This window comes from Carex rostrata, chromosome 24 (assembly GCF_964058835.1).
Source record: "Carex rostrata chromosome 24, lpCarRost1.2, whole genome shotgun sequence".
NCBI lineage: Eukaryota > Viridiplantae > Streptophyta > Magnoliopsida > Poales > Cyperaceae > Carex > Carex rostrata.
In genome coordinates, this window is record NC_135941.1 from 6,464,875 (window position 1) to 6,487,950 (window position 23,076).

General features: G+C 33.3%; 3 protein-coding genes across 7 annotated transcripts; all 3 read right to left on the bottom strand.

Annotated features, from left to right (window-relative positions):
• Positions 1–1,562: 1,562 nt before the first annotated feature.
• Positions 1,563–5,430, bottom strand: LOC144575683 (uncharacterized). 4 transcript variants are annotated; one of them, XM_078325917.1, is made up of 10 exons: positions 5,272–5,430; positions 4,958–5,020; positions 4,801–4,868; positions 4,231–4,285; positions 4,104–4,140; positions 3,795–3,850; positions 3,261–3,327; positions 3,030–3,121; positions 2,407–2,625; positions 1,563–2,027 (listed from the first exon to the last, which is right to left on the bottom strand). In XM_078325917.1, the coding sequence occupies exons 2-10, from the start codon at positions 5,000–5,002 to the stop codon at positions 1,881–1,883; spliced, it is 786 nt and encodes a 261-aa protein (XP_078182043.1). In that variant the 5' UTR covers positions 5,003–5,020; positions 5,272–5,430; the 3' UTR covers positions 1,563–1,880. The 4 variants fall into 4 exon arrangements, with proteins under 4 accessions (XP_078182043.1, XP_078182041.1, XP_078182040.1 ...); XM_078325915.1 differs by having other exon boundaries at positions 3,795–3,853; XM_078325914.1 differs by having other exon boundaries at positions 4,095–4,140.
• Positions 5,431–11,589: 6,159 nt separating this feature from the next.
• LOC144575860 (protein COFACTOR ASSEMBLY OF COMPLEX C SUBUNIT B CCB2, chloroplastic-like) lies at positions 11,590–13,663 on the bottom strand. 2 transcript variants are annotated; one of them, XM_078326106.1, is made up of 5 exons: positions 13,307–13,663; positions 13,157–13,228; positions 12,571–12,714; positions 12,296–12,449; positions 11,590–11,892 (listed from the first exon to the last, which is right to left on the bottom strand). In XM_078326106.1, exons 1-5 carry the CDS (start codon positions 13,616–13,618, stop codon positions 11,705–11,707), a joined length of 870 nt encoding a protein of 289 aa, XP_078182232.1. In that variant the 5' UTR covers positions 13,619–13,663; the 3' UTR covers positions 11,590–11,704. The 2 variants fall into 2 exon arrangements, with proteins under 2 accessions (XP_078182232.1, XP_078182233.1); XM_078326107.1 differs by having other exon boundaries at positions 11,590–11,877; positions 13,307–13,657.
• Positions 13,664–14,848: 1,185 nt separating this feature from the next.
• Positions 14,849–20,929, bottom strand: DEG10 (DegP protease 10). Its single transcript, XM_078325935.1, has 8 exons — positions 20,511–20,929; positions 19,795–20,040; positions 18,402–18,597; positions 17,128–17,387; positions 16,435–16,562; positions 15,792–15,995; positions 15,545–15,595; positions 14,849–15,427 (listed from the first exon to the last, which is right to left on the bottom strand). Exons 1-8 carry the CDS (start codon positions 20,884–20,886, stop codon positions 15,182–15,184), a joined length of 1,707 nt encoding a protein of 568 aa, XP_078182061.1. The 5' UTR covers positions 20,887–20,929; the 3' UTR covers positions 14,849–15,181.
• Between the last annotated feature and the right edge of the window lie 2,147 nt (positions 20,930–23,076).

A 23,076-nucleotide genomic window follows, 5' to 3' on the forward strand; every position in this document is an offset into this window, starting at 1 on the left:
ATTCAAATGTTTACCAATCATCCTTTTTGCAGTTTACATTAGTACGACAGAACCAAACATGGAATAAAAATTTGATGGGTTGGGCTAGATTTATAGGTTCACCAAACTTCAAATAAAGAATTTCAATGGGTTGGGCTAGATTTACAAGTTCAAAGACTCCTCCTCAACGTAGTGACAAATAAATTATTTGGATTCAGTTCGGCGAAGTCAAAAATTTGTGATTTGAAAATAATTTGGATATAATTTCGAAATAATTTGGAATTATCTGGATCAGAGATCTCAGTCGTGAAAGAGAGCAAAAAACAAAAAACATAAAAATATATTATGGGAAAAATTCGCGAATCATTTGAGTTTAATTCGGTCAAAGGGTCAATCGAATAATTTAGCGTTCAGTATCACAAAAAAAAAATTATTCGGATTTAATTCGCGAATCTTGTGACTATGCTCGTCAAAAAGTGCTTTCTATCTGCAATCGATATCTAAAACGAATTTTATTCGGGCATGGATTCTGACTGGCGTCTAATTTTTCTGGTTTATAATTTTGAATCTGAAATATTTATATGTGTGATGTCTTTGGGCATGGATTAGAATCGGAGTCTAATTTTTCTGTTTCATAATATTCATAATTTTTTCTGTTCATAATATTAAATTAATATTTCATACAGAGTGTTTAATCTCTAAGTTTTTAACTATATTATATTATTGATATTTTCATGTCCGGTTATCGGATTCTTGTATCATGGTTCTCTCTCACATTTAAAATATGTGTTTGATGTGTCTAAGTATTACAACGATTTAAAAAAAAAAAATCAGTGCACATACTGAGGGTGTACATCACACACAAAAAAAAAAAAAAAAATCAAATTTAGTACGCATGCCCAGTCCCCACACTAAAAAATTTAGTATGCGAACTGGGTATGTGTGGATAGTAAAAACTCAAATTTGAGAGGTTAGATGGTAGCTGCTTAATTTTGACTTATTAGGATGCTAACTAAAAAAATTCGGCACATTATTCTAATTGTGGATATTGTGGCCATTAGGATGAATTTTTCCCTCCAAATCAATCAGATTTGTTTATCAATAAAATATCTCCTACCTGTAGTCAAAGGAGCGGTGGGAAGAAGAGAAAATGATGGTCAATTGATCTTCATTTTTTTAAGTTGTTTTGTGTTAATGTATAATTTTTAATATATCTTAGAGTAAAATGACGTAGTATCATAAAATTGATATCCATTCTTCATAGAAATTTTTTATATAATTGATCTTATATATATTTGCCTCTCTGTAGTAGACCTTTCATAATTTTTTTTTCTAAATCAAAAGGATTTTGAGACAAAAGAAAATTATAATTATATTACAAAAAACTTCAAAAATCAACTTTTAATCTAGTAGCTTATCCTTGTGGAAGGTGACATATTCAAAATCCGAATGGAGGGTACTTAATGAACAATAGAGTATATCTCGAGCAAGCTGAATTAGACCTCATTAAAATAAACAGTGAATTATAAAATAAAAATGGGAAAAATGAAAATGACATGTTTGGTGATGGAGAACACAGAGAATTACAAGAGCACAAGCCGTATCAAATTCCATCAGTAAATATGACAACGAACTAATAAACTCTAAGCTAGATTTTAACAAATAGCACAAGTAGTTTCCTAGATAAGATAATAAAAAACTAGAGTTACAACAAAATATCAAATCCAAGGTCATTCTATTAGCAAAATATTAAACTCTAAGCTAGATTTTAACAGATAGAACAACTACGTAGCTTCCTAGGTAAGACAATAAAATTCTAGAGTTACAACTAAAAATCAAATTCATATATGCTTGTGTAATTACTATATGCAAAATATTTACAGAATATTTAAACTCGTCTCCTATTTTTTACTACCTTCTAACAGGGCATCAACATCTGGGGTCACCACTACATGCTGTTCTACATTTCCAATTTGACAGAAGTGCCCCTTTTTTGTATTTACAGCCACAGCTTGCTCATGAAAGGTGCATTTCACACCAGAATCTACCTGCAATGGATACATCTTTTTCCTGTAGATTAAAATATATAAACTCAAAGAATCCCCAGGATTACCTTACTTGGGTGTACTGTGTACTACAATTTATTTCCAGTGGCATTGCCAATTTGATGCTGGTATGTCAGTACTTAGCCTAAACCAACTTTTTATTTATTTATTTTTACTTTGTGGTTGCAGTTCTTAGTTGCACAATGGATTCAAATTGGGTACAGATGCTCATAAGTTTAACCTTATTGTAAAACAAAGGGCAATCAAGGGAAAGGTTGGTCAATTGAAGCTTAATTGATCTTAATTGCAAAGCAGCATCACAAAGCATTGAGAAACATAGTAACAAAATTCACACTAGAGAGATTATGGAATGCCAACTTACATTAAAAACCACATCTCCTAGCTTCATTTTAACTTTACCACTCTTGTAAACCAGCATTTTGCCGACATATCCTGCTGGTAACTGCTGCAAACTACAGCCAGTTTTCTTTGCCTTTGTCTTTCCTTTATTCTCAGTCCCTTCAGCATTTACTGCTGGAATCTCACATGGCAACGGATTTGGAAATTTGAAAAGAAGCATTCGTTCTTGTTCACTTGTCTTCTGTTATAAGAAAAGAGTAGTTCTGGTTTTATTAGTTCCCTTTTCTTAAAATAAACATTCTAATTGTTTTTCATTTGTTTCCGGTTCTTTCGACTACTTTAGCTGCAGCTTGTTTACTTGTGTTCTGGTTGAAGAAGAACGAAATTAACCATATAGTTTTAGGGAGTGTATCCTCTGAGATAACTCAACTTTTGAGTTGATAGATTTACGGGTCAGATTTCATACAGGACCTATTTAGATGCTTTAAGATTCGTGTTGAATGGTTCAGATTTTTACGCATATCAACTCAAAAGTTGAGTTATCTCTGGTGGATGCAGATTCATAGTTTTATGTACCATGTCGTAGTATCCTACCAGCCAGACCAGATACACACTAATTAAAGATGAATCTAGTTCTAGACAAACCTCCAAACCAAGGTCTTTAGCTGGGTTAATGGACGCCTCCATTTCAGATGAAGTGAGTGAAGTTTGACCAAACTCAATTTTGTTAAGCTCTTCTATAAAATTAAAACAGAAAATTAATAAAACAGAGGCATGGAGTTCCTCAGATCAAATCAAATCAAATCAAATCTAGTCAAGTCAAACAGAGATTTGGAGCTGTTCAAAAACTAAAATTTAAAAGTCATAACTTCAGACCTGAATTTGTGTTGTCAGGTCTCAGAGGAAGCACAATACAAGGTCCGTAATTCTTTTCCTTCTTCGCCTGCAATAGATGTCAACATAAGAAACTTCACATGACTACTTTTGTGTGTCATACTGTCATTGAAAGTATAGAAAAAAAAAAGAACTTCTAGCAGGATTTTGAGTTTTAGTGGTGATCTATCAGTATTGATCGACTTTGTTTCCTGAAATTTTTTTTGCCCCCCTCTAGATGTTTGATTTGTAATTCGGATTAAATTTAGTGTTAAAATCAAAATAAATTTCTTGATGGGTTTGTAATTCGGTAATTAGAATTATAAGTTAAAGCATCACAAATTACAAGTCAGAACATTAGAAAATATAAGTCAAATGATTGTTTTTTTATCGAGTACCCAATTAGTTAATGGGTTTAAATCCGATTCGATATTTTTTTGCCCTCCGACGAAAATCCTGGATCCGCCCCTGACTTCTAGAGCACATATTGATATTGTATTAGGACTGCACAGGGTCAAGGAGGCAATAACTAATTACCTCAGATTGGGAGTGTTCTCGCGATGATGATTGGGGTTTTTGATCAGCGCTATCATCTTCTTAAGCGAAAAAGAGAAAATATCATTAGGTTCATAAAATTGATACTGAATTATTTTTTCACATCTATCTTTGAAATGCTTAGGGGGTTTGAGAAAATCAACTTTCACAAGTGATCATACTGTTTACTTGATATGTGGAACCTTTTGCAATCATGTATGTGCACAGTGCACTACATAATTGATGAAGTGTTTTTATGAATAATTCATCAAAAAATTATAAGAAAAGGAGAACAAATCTTACCCTTCATACCAGCAGCACATTTTCTCACCGCCTGACGTCGACGAGTCTGAATATATTAGAAAAGTGAATAAGAACTAAGAATATATATTAAAAAAATGTGAAAAAGGTTAAAGAATACAAGAAATAGTTAATTTACCCCCATTCTTGTCATGATATCTTTGTCAATAACAAATTTTTCTTCAGTTTCTTGCCTGTAATGTTAAATCATGTATTTGGTTAAAGGAATAAGTAGAAAAGGAGGAGGGGTCCAATACCTCATACTTTTCATATCTCATCATACTTCATATTTTATATCTTCGTTTTCAAAGTCCAAACTGTTGATCCGAACTGCTCAACATAATATTTATACTAAAATATGCATGGAAACATAATATTTATACTAAAATATGCATGGAGATGAAATTTTATACTTTTTGAATTTTTTTTACTATTTTTTAAGATAGGTACAAAATCACTGTTTATGGACCGTTAAAAAAAATGATTTTCTCCCCATCTTAAAAAATAGTAAAAAATTTCCAAATATTATAAAATTTCATCCCTAATCATATTTTAGTATGGATATCATGTTGAACGGTTTGGATCGACAATTTAAACTTTGAAAACGAAGATATAAAAATATGAGGTATAATGAGGCATTGGAACCCTCCTTGCAGAAAAGCCCAGAAAATCCTAGAATTAAATAAATTGACAAGAGAAGGGAACTAACTGAAGGGAACTTCTTGCAGTAGGTTTTTTTCCTTTAGAAACAGGGGCTTTTGGTGAAAATTTCAATTTCTGCTAATGTTAAGACAAATTCACATTAAATTTCCACATTTTAAAAATAATATATACTTAAATTAAACTAGAAAAAAGAGAAGCTAAACCTTTATTCGAGAGGAACTTGGAGAATTCCTGGACCGCTCAGCCATCTCTATTCACAGCCTCAACTAAAATTAACAGAAAAGTAACAGTAAGGCAGAAGCTTCAAATTAGGAGCTATAAAATGAAAACATATTGTCACGAGGCCTCACTAAGTGTGAATAAGCCTCAGCTGCTTAATTAAACAGTAAAAAAAGGCAACAACAGCCAGAAAAAAATAAGCTAGAAAAAAAAAAAAAAAAAGCAAGGAGCTTCAGATCAGACTGTTTGCAGGTGCAGAATGACCTACTTGCAAACACAAAATTAAAAGCTGGAGTACCTCTTACGAGTTGCGAGCATCAAATTTGAGGAGTACAATACATGATTGAAAGAGAGAGAAAGTGCCTCGGGGAAGCAAGAAAGCATGAGAATTGAAGAAGAAAGGAGGAGAAAGGAAGCTCAGGATACGATGCAAACATAGTAACAAGACTTCTCAGTAACGTTCAAGTGAAGAGCCGAACAGCCAGCGAAAATTGGCGCGGAAAAGGTATGATTTACACGTGTCGTTTTCAAGAGGAAACTGGAGGTGTTTGCTGTTTAGGGCTGCATATTGGATTTATAAATTGTACCGATCGGATTTATTAGAGTGATTTATTATAGGTTCAAGTCCGTTCATAAACAGCCATATGTTTGATGGGGAAAGGCCAACAGGCTGATGTCATCAATGGAAGATTTACAAAGACCTGGTTTAGATCGTATGAGCTGAACTATCACTAGATGTGGGTCTCTAGTCAAGGAATTTTTTCAGGAGTATTAAGCATAGCACATGGCTGAGTTTGTTGTATATTTAAAATCTTTCTCCGTGGTTAATCATGAAACGCAAGTATATTATGATAACTTTACTAATTTCAGAACTCAAGCAATCCGAAAATGACATAAATATTTACCTTCATTGATCGAAGACCTAAAGAAGTTGTAGGTTGACGAAGTGGAGGTTTTCGATGCATATAGGAAAGAGAGATTCACATTACGGACTATGCTATTTTGCACCATAAACACAATTCGTTAGTTTACAAAAAAATTTGGTTAACTTACAAAAGAAATAGGAATATTGATCAAAGAATAAAAGACCATCAACTAAAATATCAAATTTAAAACCAAAGACTCATGGAAATAAATATTGATGTTATTATTGTTGTGTATATACAGGAATTTTCATCATAAAATGCAATTCATATTGCAAACAACATGTCATATATGGGTAGTGTATTAATAATATCCGGGTCGGGTATACCCTACCCTGCCCGCCCGTGCCCGCTGCCCGGGGTACCCGTGTCCAAGCCCGGGTATGGGTCAGGTACGCAGGTAGGGGCAAAAACCGAACCGGACGGGGTTTTTTGGACCCATACCCGACTATACCCTATCCGACCATACCCGTACCCGACCTTACCCGTACCCGACTTTACCCTACCCGGGTACCCGTCTACCCTTACCCGTACCCATACCCTTATATAGAGTTTGGTAAATACCCCCGGGGACCCAACCCGGACCGGTCCGCCCGTGCCCGTGCCCGGACCGGACCGTGCCCGTGCCCGGACCGGACCGTGCCCGTGCCCGGACCGGACCGTGCCCGTGCCACGGGTATGCACGGGTACACGGGCACACGGGCACGGGTATTAAACGGGCCGGACCCGGTTTTTTCGAAAAATGCCCGTGAGAACCCGGACCCCCGTACCCGTAACCCGTACCCGTGACGCCCGTGCCCGTGAGACCGTGCGCCCGTGCCCGTGCCCGTGCCCGTGAGCCCGTGGCAGAATTTTTTTTTTTTTTTTTTTTTTTTTGGGTCTAAATTTCGAAATTTGAACTCAAATTCTCCCCCCATTCCTCCCATGCCCCACATCCCCACTTTCTACCCGGACCCCTACCCATTTTTTTTTTTCAGTTTTTTTTTTTTTTTTTAAAAAAAAAATTCAAATTTTAATCCCTCCAAACAAAATTCTATAAATATACACTCATTCCTTACAAATTTTCACATCTCTCTCAATATTTTCATCTCTCATTCTCTCAATCTCAATCTCAATATTTTTATTATTCTCCAATTTTAATTTTATTGTTAAAAAAAATAGTTGTTAATTTAACAAATACGCAAACACAAACACGCAAACGGAAAGGGAATTACGAAGGTATTCTCGAAGATTTTCCCACGAAATTAAAAAGGCAACATTAACTTTTGTTAGATTACATTTTGTTAGATTAAATTTTGCTAGATTAAATTTTGTTAGATTGAAATATTGAATGTTAGATTTATTTTTGTAGAAAAAATTTAGAATTTAAATTGAATGTTAGATTTAGTTTATGTTAGATTTATTGAATGTTAAGTAATTAGATTTGTTATATTTATTGAATGTTAGATTTATTAAATTTGTTAAGTAATTAGATTTATAAGATTTATTTTATGTTAGATTTGTTAGATTTGTTAGATTTATTTAGTTTATATTAGATTTGTTAGATGTGTAGTAATTATATTTGTTTTGAATATGTGATGTTAGATTTTATTTTTGAAATTCGGATTTATTTTTAATAGGTTAATAAAAGATGTTAGATTTATTTTGTTGAATATGTGAAGTAATTAGATTTGTTTTGAATAGGTTAGATTTTATTTTTGAAATTCGGATTTATTTTTAATAGGTTAAATAAAGATGTTAGATTTGTTTTTTTGAATATGTGAAGTAATTACACTTGTTTTGAATAGGTTATATTTTATATTTTGAAATTCGAATTTATTTTTAATAGGTTAAATAAAGATGTTACATTTATTTTTTTGAATATATGAAGTAATTTGATTTGTTTTGAATAGGTTAGATTTTATTTTTGAAATTCGGATTTATTTTTAATAGGTTAATAAAAGATGTTAGATTTATTTTGTTGAATATGTGAAGTAATTAGATTTGTTATATTTATTGAATGTTAGATTTATTAAATTTGTTAAGTAATTAGATTTATAAGATTTATTTTATGTTAGATTTGTTAGATTTATTTAGTTTATATTAGATTTGTTAGATGTGTAGTAATTATATTTGTTTTGAATATGTGATGTTAGATTTTATTTTTGAAATTCGGATTTATTTTTAATAGGTTAATAAAAGATGTTAGATTTATTTTGTTGAATATGTGAAGTAATTAGATTTGTTTTGAATAGGTTAGATTTTATTTTTGAAATTCGGATTTATTTTTAATAGGTTAAATAAAGATGTTAGATTTGTTTTTTTGAATATGTGAAGTAATTACACTTGTTTTGAATAGGTTATATTTTATATTTTGAAATTCGGATTTATTTTTAATAGGTTAAATAAAGATGTTAGATTTATTTTTTTGAATATGTGAAGTAATTTGATTTGTTTTGAATAGGTTAGATTTTATTTTTGAAATTCGGATTTATTTTTAATAGGTTAATAAAAGATGTTAGATTTATTTTGTTGAATATGTGAAGTAATTAGATTTGTTATATTTATTGAATGTTAGATTTATTAAATTTGTTAAGTAATTAGATTTATAAGATTTATTTTATGTTAGATTTGTTAGATTTATTTAGTTTATATTAGATTTGTTAGAAGATTTGTTTTGAATAGGTTAGATTTTATTTTTGAAATTCGGATTTATTTTTAATAGGTTAAATAAAGATGTTAGATTTGTTTTTTTGAATATGTGAAGTAATTACACTTGTTTTGAATAGGTTATATTTTATATTTTGAAATTCGGATTTATTTTTAATAGGTTAAATAAAGATGTTAGATTTATTTTTTTGAATATGTGAAGTAATTTGATTTGTTTTGAATAGGTTAGATTTTATTTTTGAAATTCGGATTTATTTTTAATAGGTTAAATAAAGATGTTAGATTTTTTTTTTTAATATGTGAAGTAATTAGACTTGTTTTGAATAGGTTATATTTTATATTTTGAAATTCGGATTTATTTTTAATAATTAAATAAAGATGTTAGATTTAATTTTTATGGTTATTTTTTAAATTATAAATTTCTAAATATTTCAATTAGTTTTTAAATTATTCATTTTTACGAAAAATTACTAACAAAAAAAAAGTTAGAACTCTGCCTATGTTATTTTACATAGCCGGTCCCAAGCCCGAAATAAAAGAGGAGGGTAACTTTCATTTTTTAATCTATTGTTTTAAAATAAGAGCTTAATTATTTTTAAAATAATTGATTTAAGAAATTTTTGATTTATATTTTATTATAACAAAAATTATTGAGTTCAAATATACAACCATGTCAAATGAGTTTAAATTGGTATGAATTTATATTTATAATTTATTGGTTTTCAAAAAAAAAAAAAACAGAAAAAAAAAACAGCAAAAAAAAACAGCAAAATAAAACAGAAAAAAAAGCAAAAAAAACAGCAAAATAAAACAGAAAAAACAGAACAAAAAAAAAAAAAAACGAAAAAACAGAACAAAAAAACAGAACGAAAAAAAAAACAGAACAAAAAAAAATAGAACCGAAAAACCGAACAGAAAAACTGAAAAAAAACAGAAACAAAAAACAGAAAAAAAAAACAGAACCAAAAAAACAGAACCAAAAAAACAGAACAAAAAAACCGAAAAAAAAACCAAAAGAAAAAAACCAGAACAGAAAAACAGAAACAAAAAACAGAAAAAAAAGAAAAAAAAAACCGGTCCGGACCCGGACCGGACCGGACCGCCCGGCCCCCGGTACCCGGACCGTCCTGCCCCCGAACCCGTGACGGGCACGGGTATTAAACGGGCAGGGCAGAATTTTTGAAAAAAAAACCCGTGACGCCCGGCCCGTTGTACCCGTGTGCCCGTGACGCCCGTGACCGTGGCTACCCGTGCCCGTGCCCGGGTTTTGCCCGGACCGCCCGGCCCGGCCCGTTTACCAATCACTACCCTTATACCTGACCCAAATTCAAATTTCCCCCCAAACCCTTAATTTCTATTTTTTTAAAATCTGTTTTTTAATTTCTGTTTTTAAAATTCTGTTTTTATTTCTGTTTTTTAATTTATGTTTTTTCATTTATGTTTTTAAATTTATGTTTTTAAAATTCTGTTTTTATTTCTGTTTTTTAATTTCTGTTTTTAAAATTCTGTTTTTATTTCTGTGTTTTAATTTCTGTTTTTTAATTTCTGTTTTTAAAATTCTGTTTTAATTTCTTTTTTTTATTTATATTTTATTGTTTTAAAGTAAAAAAACAAAAACAAAAACAGAAAAAAAAATCAGAAAAAAAAGGAAAAAAATGAAAAAAAAAACGAAACAAAAAATAGCAAAAAAAAAAAAAAAACCAACAAAAAAACTGAAACAAAAAAACCATAAAAAAAGAAAAAAAAAAACCCGTACCCGCCCTACCCGTCAAGGGTACAACGGGTACGGGTATAGAACGGGTAGGGTATGGTTTTTGAAAAAAATACCCGACATACCCGTACCCGAGACGTACCCGTACCCGTACCCGTGCCCGGGTATACCCGGGGTACCTGTACCCGCCCGCCCATTAAACCACTACATATGGGTCAGTTGTATAATGGAGAAGATATATCAACAAATAATCATGTATGAAGTTTATATATTGAATCAATTTGCAACTGAATTGCTGCACATAATATACTAGTATATATAACTTAATCAATTGATGAATGATATTTTAAAAGGTAAGAGGTCAGGCATTAGGTGAAGATGATGTACGTGTACATAGTCTAGTTCTTCCTGGTCTTCCTTCAAGTACCTCAGTTCACTTCTCTGGCCCTGGCGAGGTAAGTTGTGAACCATTAATTTCATCATTTAATCTAAAAATTTACTATCAAGTGCTGCAATCTATATAACCAAATTTTTGTTAATTTACTTCCAGGTTTATACATTAAGACATGACATAACAAATGTACAGTGCCTCATGCCAGGGTTAATTCTGGCAATTCGAAAGGTGGTACGATTAAAGGTAATTAATTATTTTGGAAAAGCTTATACTGTTTGATTGATTTTTGTAGATGAACAAATTTAACAAACTCCTGGTTTTACAAAATCTGGTTTATGGACTGGAGAAGTTCTTGTAGCCTATCAGTTGCTGGCATTAGTTGCTTTACAAAGTACAGCTTGACAAGAGAAAACGATAGTGGCTTCACACAAAAGATTGATGATTGAAGTTAGACAAGTAAAATGAAACAAGCCTGATGTCTAGTTAGATTTCATAATTTGTATTTGTATTGCAAAATCTGGACATTTTGTTTGTTTTTCTGATCACTAAACAAATTTTCAGAGGAAAGAAACTGGCATTAATAGCAGAAAATAATTATTTGATGAATTAATACAAGAGGCAATAGCATATCTGGTGCATCTAAACTGTGATTGACAACTACTTTGTTTGATAGTAAAACCCAATAATGATGAGATTATACCTAATTATGTAAAATAGTTCGATGTTTGAGGATGATTTTAATCGGATTAATCTAAGTCTGCTCTGATCTCATTTGGTTGAATTTGAGGTTCATTGAAACCATTATAAAATTATATTAACTGCTACAAAAATACAATTGCAGTAGTTTTGTATTCAAAAGTTTACTATTGGCAGACACATTCATTTATGCTTTCTTTTCATTTATGAAGTTTTGCATGCTCAGTTAATTTGAACAAAGAATAAATGAAAATTAAAATAGCTTTCATAGAAAGAAGCAAGTCTTAAGTCACAAGCTGGGTTTGATAAAAGAAAATATATACATCCTATTTCCTATGTGCACCTAAGCATCGTCTTCTTAAGGTGCCATAAGTTGAAACTTGTTAGCAACTGATCTTATCCAAGCTATATCTTTGTCGCTATATGCATAGTTTGAGTTGGATGCCACCAAAACTAAACCGTCAATGCTTGAGATCGGGTGTACTACAAATGAAAGAACCCCTTTTGGTAAAATCTTCCCAACCTGAGTTTCTGAAATATAAAATGCTGTCAATTCTTTATGTTATAAGAAAGTTTTGAAAAATGTACATTCTAATTTTAAATAAATCAAAGTCAAATCAAAGGTAATTTCTTGACCTGTTGCCTCAAATTCTGTCAAGTGCACCTTTTACTTTCCATGAACTCAAATTGAACTAACAAAATCTGGCTCATTTGATAGGTTTGCATTTCATATGAACAAGTACTTGTGTCCAGAATGATACAAAAATGTTCAGGGACAGTATAGTAAATTTTTCTGCATCAATTAAGCTTTGTTTCAACTGTAAGCTGCTTTTAATCCAAAAAATAAAAGAGACTTGGGTTTCCTTCAGCATATAAGAAATTCACACTCACACATGCTTCGTGCAAATGCAGATATCTTATAATTGACAAGAAAAAAAAAACAATTTACCAGTATATCTTGGAAAATAGAGGGTTTCTGTTAGGCCACGAAATCCTGCTTGCTGGATCTGATCCTTAAACTGATCTATTATGGCTGTTTTTGATGCTTTCTCTGGTGTATCCCAGCAGCCACGTATACATATAAAATCTTTGACAGCTATAAACTGTTAAAGAAAATAAAACAACATTTGGGTAATAACAAACATAACTAAAACATCTTTGACTGCTTTTGATTATTTGTTTTCGAAACCAAATAATGAAGCAATAAAAAGAGTAAGAAAATACCACAGACATGGTGTTGGTATTACGCAACAAAGCATATGATGCCCATGCCAAATCTTCCTTCTGAGCAGTAGACAAATTTTCAGATAATATAAATATTTGTTTGCTTTCTTCGGGCAGTGGGAGGCGATTAACCGAACTAACCCCCTACAAAATTACCCAGGCATTGATTTTATTGTAAAAATATAATCTTGCATAAGGTTTGCAAAGTTATTGAAGAAATCATAAGATTTGCATGTTAGTCAAGCGTCTTATTACCAAATTCTTATCAATAGGATCAAGAATTGAATAACCAAAAACCAGTTGAAGTTTTTTTTTTTCTTTTTCTTCACAAATGGCCCTTGTATCTCTTGTTCTCAACAAATTCTCTTATATATGATATAATTGAAGTCAAATTTGGTGCTTAGGATCATCTTTCAGTTAAACAATGACTGATTCCATGTCAGCACTAACTAGGGTTCATTATGATATTTTAACCAAAATGTATTATATACCAAAATTTTAGAAAATATCCAGGAACTGAAAAAAAAATAATCAGCATAATCAATGAAATAATAAAAATAAAATACATAATTTGGAAATTTGGTACCTCAAGAAACCTCCCTAGATAAGGGAGCATGGCAGAGAAGGCAGCCAGACAAAACCCCAGAATCTCAGACCTCTGCCATATCACCAAACACACAAAATTTCAGACAAAGCTCTTTGCTTTTTTTATTTACAAAAGCAGTGTAAAACTTACAATTTGGGGAGAAGTAGGATTGGTAGAGAGGAAATGGTTGAGCAGCACAAGTAACCCAAAACCAACTCCAATCCATCTCGGCAGGTACGACTCATCCAACCCGGGTATCCCTAGAGTGAAGCGAAGAACGGAGAGGTTAAGCTGCTGCTGCTGCTGGGACGACTGACCATCGGAGTCTTGTGCTCTAACACTGACAGTGAGAAAGCGACGCTGGAGGTGTCCAGTGGTGGTTCGAGTAAATGAGAATTGAGAGGTAGGGAGAATTGGATTAATAGAACAAACAACCGTAGTAGTAGTAGCAGTAGTAGCCATCTCTCTTCTCAGTGCGGCTCAGACTCGTTTTCCTTTTGTCTGTCTATTCTGAAGAGAAGAGTACAAAATTGACCCAATGGGCTGTTATGTGAGATGAAGTTAATGACCCAGTGTTGATTTTAATGGGGTTTTTTTTCTTCCAATGGGCCCAATAGGCCATCTCTCTTATACAACGTGTACATTGGGTCAGTGGCTTGGCCAGGAATTTTGTCAGAGGTAGGCAAACATATACGAAAGAATATATCAATGCTATATTCCAACCAATTCTCGTATTGATTAAACAAAAAAATTGTTAAACCTTCTTAAACAACCACTTATGTCTCTTTGAGAAAAATTGTGATTTTTCGGTTGACATGACTTCATATGGAGGTTGTGATCCTTTAACTTCATTTGAGGCAAAATTACATAGTTGTTAAACCTTCTCAAACAACCAATGGACGGATGGGCTTCCACCACAGGACCAACCACAGAATAATCTGACAATGATTAGAGGGAAGAAATGATTCCATAAGTTCAGAATGTAGAGAAATATTTAATTAAGAAAAGTTCTTATTAATAATCGCAAGACAGCATTTTTCATGACATTTCTATTCAGTCATATTACTTTGACTACCAACATTTCATATTTTTTTTTTATCTTGTAGTGCCTTTTCTCCTAAACTTGCATAAATTGAGGCAAAATTACATAGTACTAACTACTCTGGATTGTGAATTTAGTACAAACTTTCAGAAAAAGAAGGCATAGGTATTACAATTCAGAATGAATTCGGTACACCATAAACATTTCAATGAATATTAAATTGTACAAAATTGCAGTTGGTAGCCTCAATTTGTGAAAACTCAGACCTCAATTTGTAAAAATACAATTCAATTTTTCCTTGTCAAAAATCAATCAAAAAGTTGCCAAAATGGAACTTTCAAATTATAGATCGTACATGAAATAGCTATCAAATAAAATTTAGATAGATTGTACCATTAATTTGGTACAATTTAAAAACGGATTGATTACCCATTGAGCAATAATAGATAGAAAAGCAACTTTATAATATAATTCATGAAATTACATTGAATATTCAGACCTAGAGTCGTATAAATTATGCAGCACATGTCGGTGCTTAAATACAATCTAACTTGCAAAGGAAAAGAAAAATGAACAACGCGTGTGGAAATTAAAATAAAAAACAGTAAAAGAAATGGTTAATTATAAATAAAATAAAACAGACAAGATTCTGAATTGAATTTCTTATTGTCATTTTATCGACCCAAATCAAGAACTAACCATTAGCACGGCAATATCATGATGTGTTAAATAATTTTACAAAATGTTATTTGTCTTTCTAACGTAACATATGTTACAAAAGAATCAATACCACTTAAAGGAACAAAAGCAATGGCCAAAACTTAATAATTAAAATAAGGTCAAAAACAAAAATAAAATATTAACTTGGCCAATAAAATAAGCTCAATAATTTAATAGGCTACACCTCTATCTTTCTCTTTTAAAAAAATAATAATAAATAATTTGGCCAACTTTGATATGGAAAATCCTAAAATCTAAATATATTACCTAACACAGGATAACTCAATTTCCCTCTCTGGTGATTGTTCTTCTATCAAATCACTAGATATGGCAGATGGAATTCTGTGCCGCTGTAGAATGCGAGAGGTAGCTAATTTTGCAATTTTGTAGTTTAAGACAATTACTCTTTCCTCATCTAAATCAAATCTTAGGTTTTCATCTTGACAGCCTTCCACTAGTCTACATAAATGTTTTAAATTCTCAACCTCAACACCATTCACTTTCTTCACCTAGAGATGGAAAAAAGAGGATTCAGTATTTTTAACAGAAAAAATAGTTTCATCAAACAGATAAACACACATGTAAGAAAAAGAGTCGTGTGTGCATGTGTGTGAACAGCATGTTACCTGAAGTTCAGCTAGTCTTTCATATCCTGTGTTTACATCATCCATTAATACCTGAAAAGAACAAAAAAACACATTGCATGAATGAAACCCCCATTTAAAAAAGTAAAAGTTGATCTGATCAGTAATCGATAGAAAGTGCGACAAACACCAAAACATATACACTGAAAAAAAGTGTATGCTTGATCAATAGTTTGCAACTTTGCATTAAATACTTGCAATATATAGGTTCAAGAAAGAGGAGGAAAACCTGAGAGAGAATTACAAGCTGTTCTCCAGCCTTATTTGGCAGCTCTCTCAAAGCTTTTTCACACAACTTACGAGGGGAAGCGTTGTACCAGTCTTCACCATACTCGTGAAGGTATGGTTGTGTTAATGGTACAAAGATAAATCCGGCGAAGATATAGTAGCTTGGTAATTTGTCGAACTGATGAACTGGTACTAGAGGTTGAAGCTGCAGAAAAGAAATTAAACATAAGAGGACGATTAATTTTACTATATTTCTAAAATCAAGTTTGTTTTCTTGATTTTCTGCTGATGAAAGGTAAAAACTATTTTATCCCTACAACTTTATCAAAATATTCTTGGACGAAATGCAACCCACACCAAAATAGTGACCGAGTCAAACAGAAAATGAACGAAACTATCCATGAGCTTTTCATAATTATGCACCAAAAACTTCATAACTAGTTGATAATAACTGAAACATAACAAAAGTTCACTTACCTTGATGTCCTCAAACTGGCATGTTGAAAAGCAAGCTCATTAGAGCTAGAAACAAAGTTGTCAAACTTTTCACAAAATTATCTTTTTAATCGCACAAATCTTTACAAGTATCTAAAATGATGTGTTATCAGGTAGGAATTGACCGGTTAAATAGTAAAAACACTTACAGGTCGAAGAGATATGCTAAACTCCTGCTCTGTGCCATCTCGTAGTACTTTCAGGATAGCCTTTTCTCCTGCTTTCTTCATAGAGACTAGATGATCGAATGTTATTCTCTCTCTATTCCGGAATGGAACTGGAAGGTACCAAAAGACAAAAGTATAAGCATACACCCTTCAAAATGCAGTTTTACCAGTGACTCACAACATTTTCCATCATTTCCAAATAATCTCAGATTTTTGATATTTGCAACTAATGGCATACATTATTTTTTGGTTACTTGCAAATACCATGAAAGCATTAGACACAAGAGTGAAGAAGATATATCCAGTCAAATATGGATATTTTCTGAGTCCTCTTACTAATCAGCCCTTGTTTCTTCTAAATTGGAGCATGCTGAAATTGATCTAAACTCAGGGCAATAGCTGGTTGGTTTGGTAGGTTGATGATTTCAGGCACCAGATTACCTACTTATTATGATGGAATGTTTGGCCATTTTTCACTTGATTTAGCTTTTAGCAGGTGGTCATAATGGCAAATTAGTCTAGATATGTTGATAGTTGCTCACAGGTCCCCAAGATGAGAAAAGCAGTCTGATTTGTAAAATTATCACATAAACAGTGCAAGTTGAGTGTGAAAATGGTTTCAGATCAAGTCAAATAATTTTATATAGCCTTCCAGAAGTACCAGGAGGTATGTACCTGTTCCATCATTAGCAATTGGTACACCATCAAATGCAAGGATAATATCGTCTTTTTTCAAAACCTTAGCCGCATCTGACAAAGGGTTTATCTTACTGATGAGTACACCTGTCATGTCAGGTCTCATGTGAAAGTGTTCCCTGAGCTGTGAATTTTCAGTTGGCTGGCATGATAAACCAAGAGAACAGAAGCCCACATATTTGCCTCTCTCCTCTATGTCCATTATAAAATGTTTTATTATAGGTACAGGAATTATGTACCTGAAAATAATCCACAACCCACACTGGCTTTGAGAAAGAGCAAAATGGAAAGAGTAATATCTAATGCATTGTGAAAACATTTATTTTAGTTGAAAAATTATAAAAAATACCCCTTAGTGCAAATATGTGTGTGTGTGTGTGTGTGTGTCTATAGAGAGAGAGAGAGAGAGGTTGGCTAAGATCAAAGTGGTAATTCCTGAGCTTTGGTACTACCAACTCGTTTTTGCAGTTTTTAAAGTCCAAATAGGCGATTTGAAGTGCTCAACATGTTCTCCATACTAAAATGTGTTTGGAGACCAAATTTTACATTTTTTAGCATTTTTCTACTATTTTTTATGAATTTTTAAACATCATTGTTTTTCAAATTTTACTTATTTATTTTTTATTATTTAAAACAATGATTTTAAAAAAGCCTTAAAAAAGAGTAAAAAAATTCCAAAAAAAATTGTTCTCCAAGCACATATTAATATGGAGAACACGTTGAGCACTTCAGATCGACTATTTGGACTTTGAAACTGCAAAAACAAATTGGTAGCACCAAGGCTCAAAAACTACCACTTTGATCTTAGCCAACCCCTCTCTCTCTATATATATATATATCTAATGCATTGTGAAAACATTTCATTTATTTGCAAAATTATAAAAAAAATAACCCCTTGGTGCAAATACATATAGCTAATGCATTGAGAATTCAAATTCAGACTGGACTTTTAGTTGGGCTTAAATAATTCACTAGAATTACACCCTGCTAGATGAATTTAGTATGATGAAAAAAAAGCCCTTAACTACATTACCAGGTCATAAAAGTGTTATAAGTCATACAAAAATACAGCCAATATGTTTTTTTTTTTTTTTTTTTACCATTTAACCATATTTACAAGCTGAAGATCCATGCCAAGGACTGAGACACCAATTAAAATGGAGGGTATATACAACTTGACAAAGTAGGGGCTTCATGCAAATTCTTCGAAAAACGGAATGGTAAGAAAAAAATGCCCCTGGAGATTCACTAACCCGATATTTTCAGCTCCAGAGAGATTCTGAAAGGCAACACCAGCAACTTTATCACCCATGATGGCGGGCCCGCCACTGTTTCCAGGGTTAATAGCCGCATCAATTTGAATTGCCATCAGCTGTGCAGCCCCATGTGCATACTGTGTCGGTTCCACTCTAGAGACAACTCCTTTTGTCACGGATATGTTGTCTCCACCTATAAAAGCAGGCAAATTCAAATCACTAGTACAGTCAAGCTAATTTGCATTTATTTGTACTTGTTTAAACATTGGAAATATGAAAAATGTTATGTTGACCCTCGATATAACACTTTTCGCCCATTTTGAAGCTGATCAGAGCCCACACACAGATTGTTCCTTGATTTAACCAAACTTTAACAAGTTAGAATGGTGATTATTGCAGTTAAGATTATTGTTAAGAATACACTAACACTCCATAGTACTAAGACAAGCAGAACATTTATAATATAGCAGATGATCAATAATTTTTTTATTTTATTTTTTCAGTTCACAACCAATATGTGCTTCATATATTGCAAAAATTTCCGGAGGTACTTTTACAAGTAAATATTAACCAGCTCAATTTTCGGTAGAGACCAACTTTTTGTCAAACAAAAGTCGTTCAGTTTATTAAATCATGCAATAGTGAACTCATTTTGGAAGTCAACCATACTATTTGTGCACGTAGTTTGCGTATCGGTAGTTCATAGGTTATATGCTATAATTGCTTTTGTTTTTGTCGAGGTGGCTTTGTATTATTGGGGTTACCTTTGGATATCTGTTGAGTTTTTTTTTTTGTGTAATCTTTTTGTTAAGGCTACCTTCTTTGTTTTTGTAAAGGTATTTTTCTTTTTCAAAAATAACCCCAAACCTAACTCCACTGAAATAATCAATGGACAGCACTGCCTCTACATTACAGCCCTGGATCTAACAACAATAACGTCATACTGAATGGGGGCTAATTCGGTGCGAGCCTCTGAATTACAGCACTTGATCTAAATGCAATGACACAATACTGGAAGGATACCTATCAGTGCCTAACCAAATTAAACTCATTTGATTATCTTAAATTCACATCTTTTTTCCTTTAATTTTGACATATAACAAATATAGCCAATACAATTCACCTAAGGCATGCCAAACTAGCTGGTAAGGTACTCTGATCTGGAAAAACATGCTTTGATGGTACCCATGGTCACAGCCTCTTGCAAAAGGACCACAGCAAAAAATTGAACTAGGTATGGGGCTATTTGAAATCAAGAACACTTTGGTAATGAAATTACCATAAGGGTGCATGCTAGGACCATAACAGTAAAAACCAAATTGATGTATGAATAATTCAACTAAGCAGTGAATGGACAAATTAATATTGGATTGTGAGTTTAACCAAGTACCTTGAGGATACCCAACCACAGCAACAGCCTCTTGCAAGAAGGGAATATCTCCAAGCTCCAAAAAATGCATCCCTTCCCAGAAGTCTTCGCTCTCAACTGATAAAAGCGCCAGGTCACACTCATGGCCAATTGCCTGTACCTCAGCCTTATACTTGGTTGGTGACCCATGCTTTCTGACCAGAACAAATGTGTGATCGGCTACCACATGCGCATTTGTTACTATTCGTCTGCCAGGAATCACAAATCCTGGATCAGAGAATTAAATTATAATATTAGAGGGATACCTGGACAATATTTTCCCTTCTCAACAGAATGTATCAGTTAATTCTCCTCTTGTTTAAAGAAGTCTTTGTTAAACATGGTTTATTATAGTGGTAGAGCTGAAGAGTTTTTGCACAAGACAGAAGGATACTTTAATTGGTAAAAATATACCCTGAACATGCACTGAATTGTGATCACTGAATATAAGTACAAAGGATGGGTTTATGGAATACTTAAATTTCTAGAGAAGTACATGTTGATTCAAAAGGAACAGTTTTTCTTAACAAAAAAAAATAATTAATTAATTAAGTGCCTTACTTTCACAGTAGAAATAAACACTTTATTCTTCTGAAAAAAAAAGGATTAAAGAAACCTGAATATAGCAGAGTGAATTGACTATTAACCATTGAAATCAGAGAAGTTGACTTAAAATCACACGTGCTATCGTTTCTAACCTGATCCCATGCTCTCGCGCTGGGCTTTGTTCTGCCATGGCAGGAAGTAATTGGGGCTGCTAGAAACCGTGAAAACCTTCACGACCGAATCCAGCGCCAGTTCGATTGCCGCGTATGCATCCGTGTCGCCTCCTTGACGTACATTGTCTAAAATCCCCTTTCCACTCTCCTCTTCAATGGCCCCTCCTCGCTTGTCGATCTCCTCTCCGTTCGGTTTGCACAGGATTGGTTCCGAGAGAGAGGTCGCAGGTGAAGAAGAGAAAGGGAGGAAATGAATGAGTTTGGGCGGAGGAGGAGGAGGAGGGACGGCAGTGCGGCGGATAACGGCGGCGGCGATGGGACGGAGGCGGCGGAGGTGGCGAAAGGAGGTTAGCATGGTGGTATATTGAGCCGCGAGTGTTCCTTCGCTGGGTTTGGCGGGTTTTTGGTTTTCTTCCCAAGTTATTTCTCCAGTAGTGGGCTTGGCTGAGCCCAGAAACAATCTTTTCTCGCTTGTTTCGTTGTAAGTTGCTAATATTATGGGCTTTTATTTGTTGGGCTTAGACTGAGTGCAGATGCCTTTTGTCTCTTCATTTTGGGCCTTTTTGGGTCAAAATGAACGCTCATTTCCTTCTAGTTGTTGATAGCATGTACAAGGAGATACCAACCAAATGCTTCAACAATTGTTTTAGCTGGTTCGGATTAGACTTTCAATTGTGTACAATTGTAGGCTACTAGCATCATATTTAGAGAAGTTGGTTTAACTTTACAATTTGGTCCTTAATTATGGTGATATTTGATATTGACAAATGCTAAGTACTGTCATGAATCTCACATTCCCCTAAATACAACTACCTAATTAAACAAAATATCTTAGTACAAACAACGAATTAAGCACACATTTTAGCTCCATATCGACTTGATGGGTTGTCAGCATAAGTTGACCTATCAGTAAAACCTAATTTGCTAATATGAACGATCAAAGAGGAATTTTCTTTTCAATATTTTCTTAGTAATTAATTTCTGTGAGTTACCCTATTTGTGAAATTAATATGATGAGCTGATAACTAAAAAATATCAGACCCTGTTTTTTGCTTTGACAGTGCAAAATCACATTCCTAATTCCAAAGTTGTATAGGTACACAACTAGAACAACCACACAAAGATGCCTCTCTCTCTCTCTCTAGATCTCTCTCGTGACACATGAGAGTTGAATGCTACCTAGCTCCTAGAGCCTGAATAGGAATTATTAGGAAGGGGACAGGAAGCATGTATTTAAGGAGGCTGATACGGGCTATGCCAAGCTGTTGTCCTTCTCTCTCTCTCTCTCTCTCTCTTGATATTCTTCTATATATATATAAATATGCCTCCTCTCTTTCTATTTTGTTTAATTGGGACCTTTAAACCAGAATGTTATGTAAAAATGACCTGTAAAGCGTGCAAAGGAGCAAATTCCAAGAAGGTATAGTCAAATACAATGCCTTACAGTCTTGGCGCTGTCCCATTAATGCATCCACCCCCCGCTATTCAATGCCTCCCCCTCCCTCTCTCTCTCTCTCTAGGCCTGAAAGTACTGTGACTGTAGCAGCTGCAGCAACAGCAGCATGTAGAAATTGTTCTTACATAACATATGTCAAGGCACAAGGACAACAAGAGCATGATATATATTAATGGATAGATGCATGGTTAATTGTCTTTATACAGCCTTTGTACCACTGGAGAGGATGTACCCAACACCAACAGAGACCTATATATAAAAAAAGGGTATACTGTTAAGGGATACCGCGGGAACTGTGAGGGAGAGACTGAAGGGACGTTTGCCTTTTCAGAGAGAGAAAGCTGTTCAGTGAGAGAGAGAAATTAAGAGAGAGACAGTTCGTGATTCATCCTGAGTTTATTGATGTGCACATGTACATCTGATTGGACACAACCTGGTTATAAACCGTTTTTGACTTCTTACCAGTTACCACACCTAGGGCTGTTCATTGGGTCCGGTTTATTTGGTTTTGAACCGATCCGAATTAGTTTGGATCAAGCGGTTCATTTTTTCGATTTAATGATTCGGTTCGATTTGTTTTTAAAACCGAATTGAAACTTTGGTTCGATTTGGTTTGGAAATTTTCAAAACCGAACTGACCGAACTTTTATATATTATGAATTTGGTCAGGATCGTCCTAGTTTATTTCTTAATAATCCGGCTTATTTCTTAATCAATTGCTTTAAATACTTCGGTTTATTTCTTAATACCCGATTTATTTCTTAATATACTTCGGTTTATTATAAATCAATTGCTTTAAATAAAAAAAATTAATATATTTCTATTTGAACTTAAGAAATCAAAATAAAACTTTGGCACACCTCGATTTGGTTGCAATGCTATATCGGTTGGTTCGGTTCGGTTCTGTAGGATGGCAGCAGATTTATTTCCATACCAAAATAATATCATTTGTTGTGTAACAATTTTCTGATGATAATAAGTTAGTATTGATAAAGAAATTGTCAATATAAAATCATTTTTTCTTTTGTTTCTGGAGAAGTAATTAAGTTGCTGATTCATGTTTGCTTTATTTCTTTTGTTTTGTCCTTA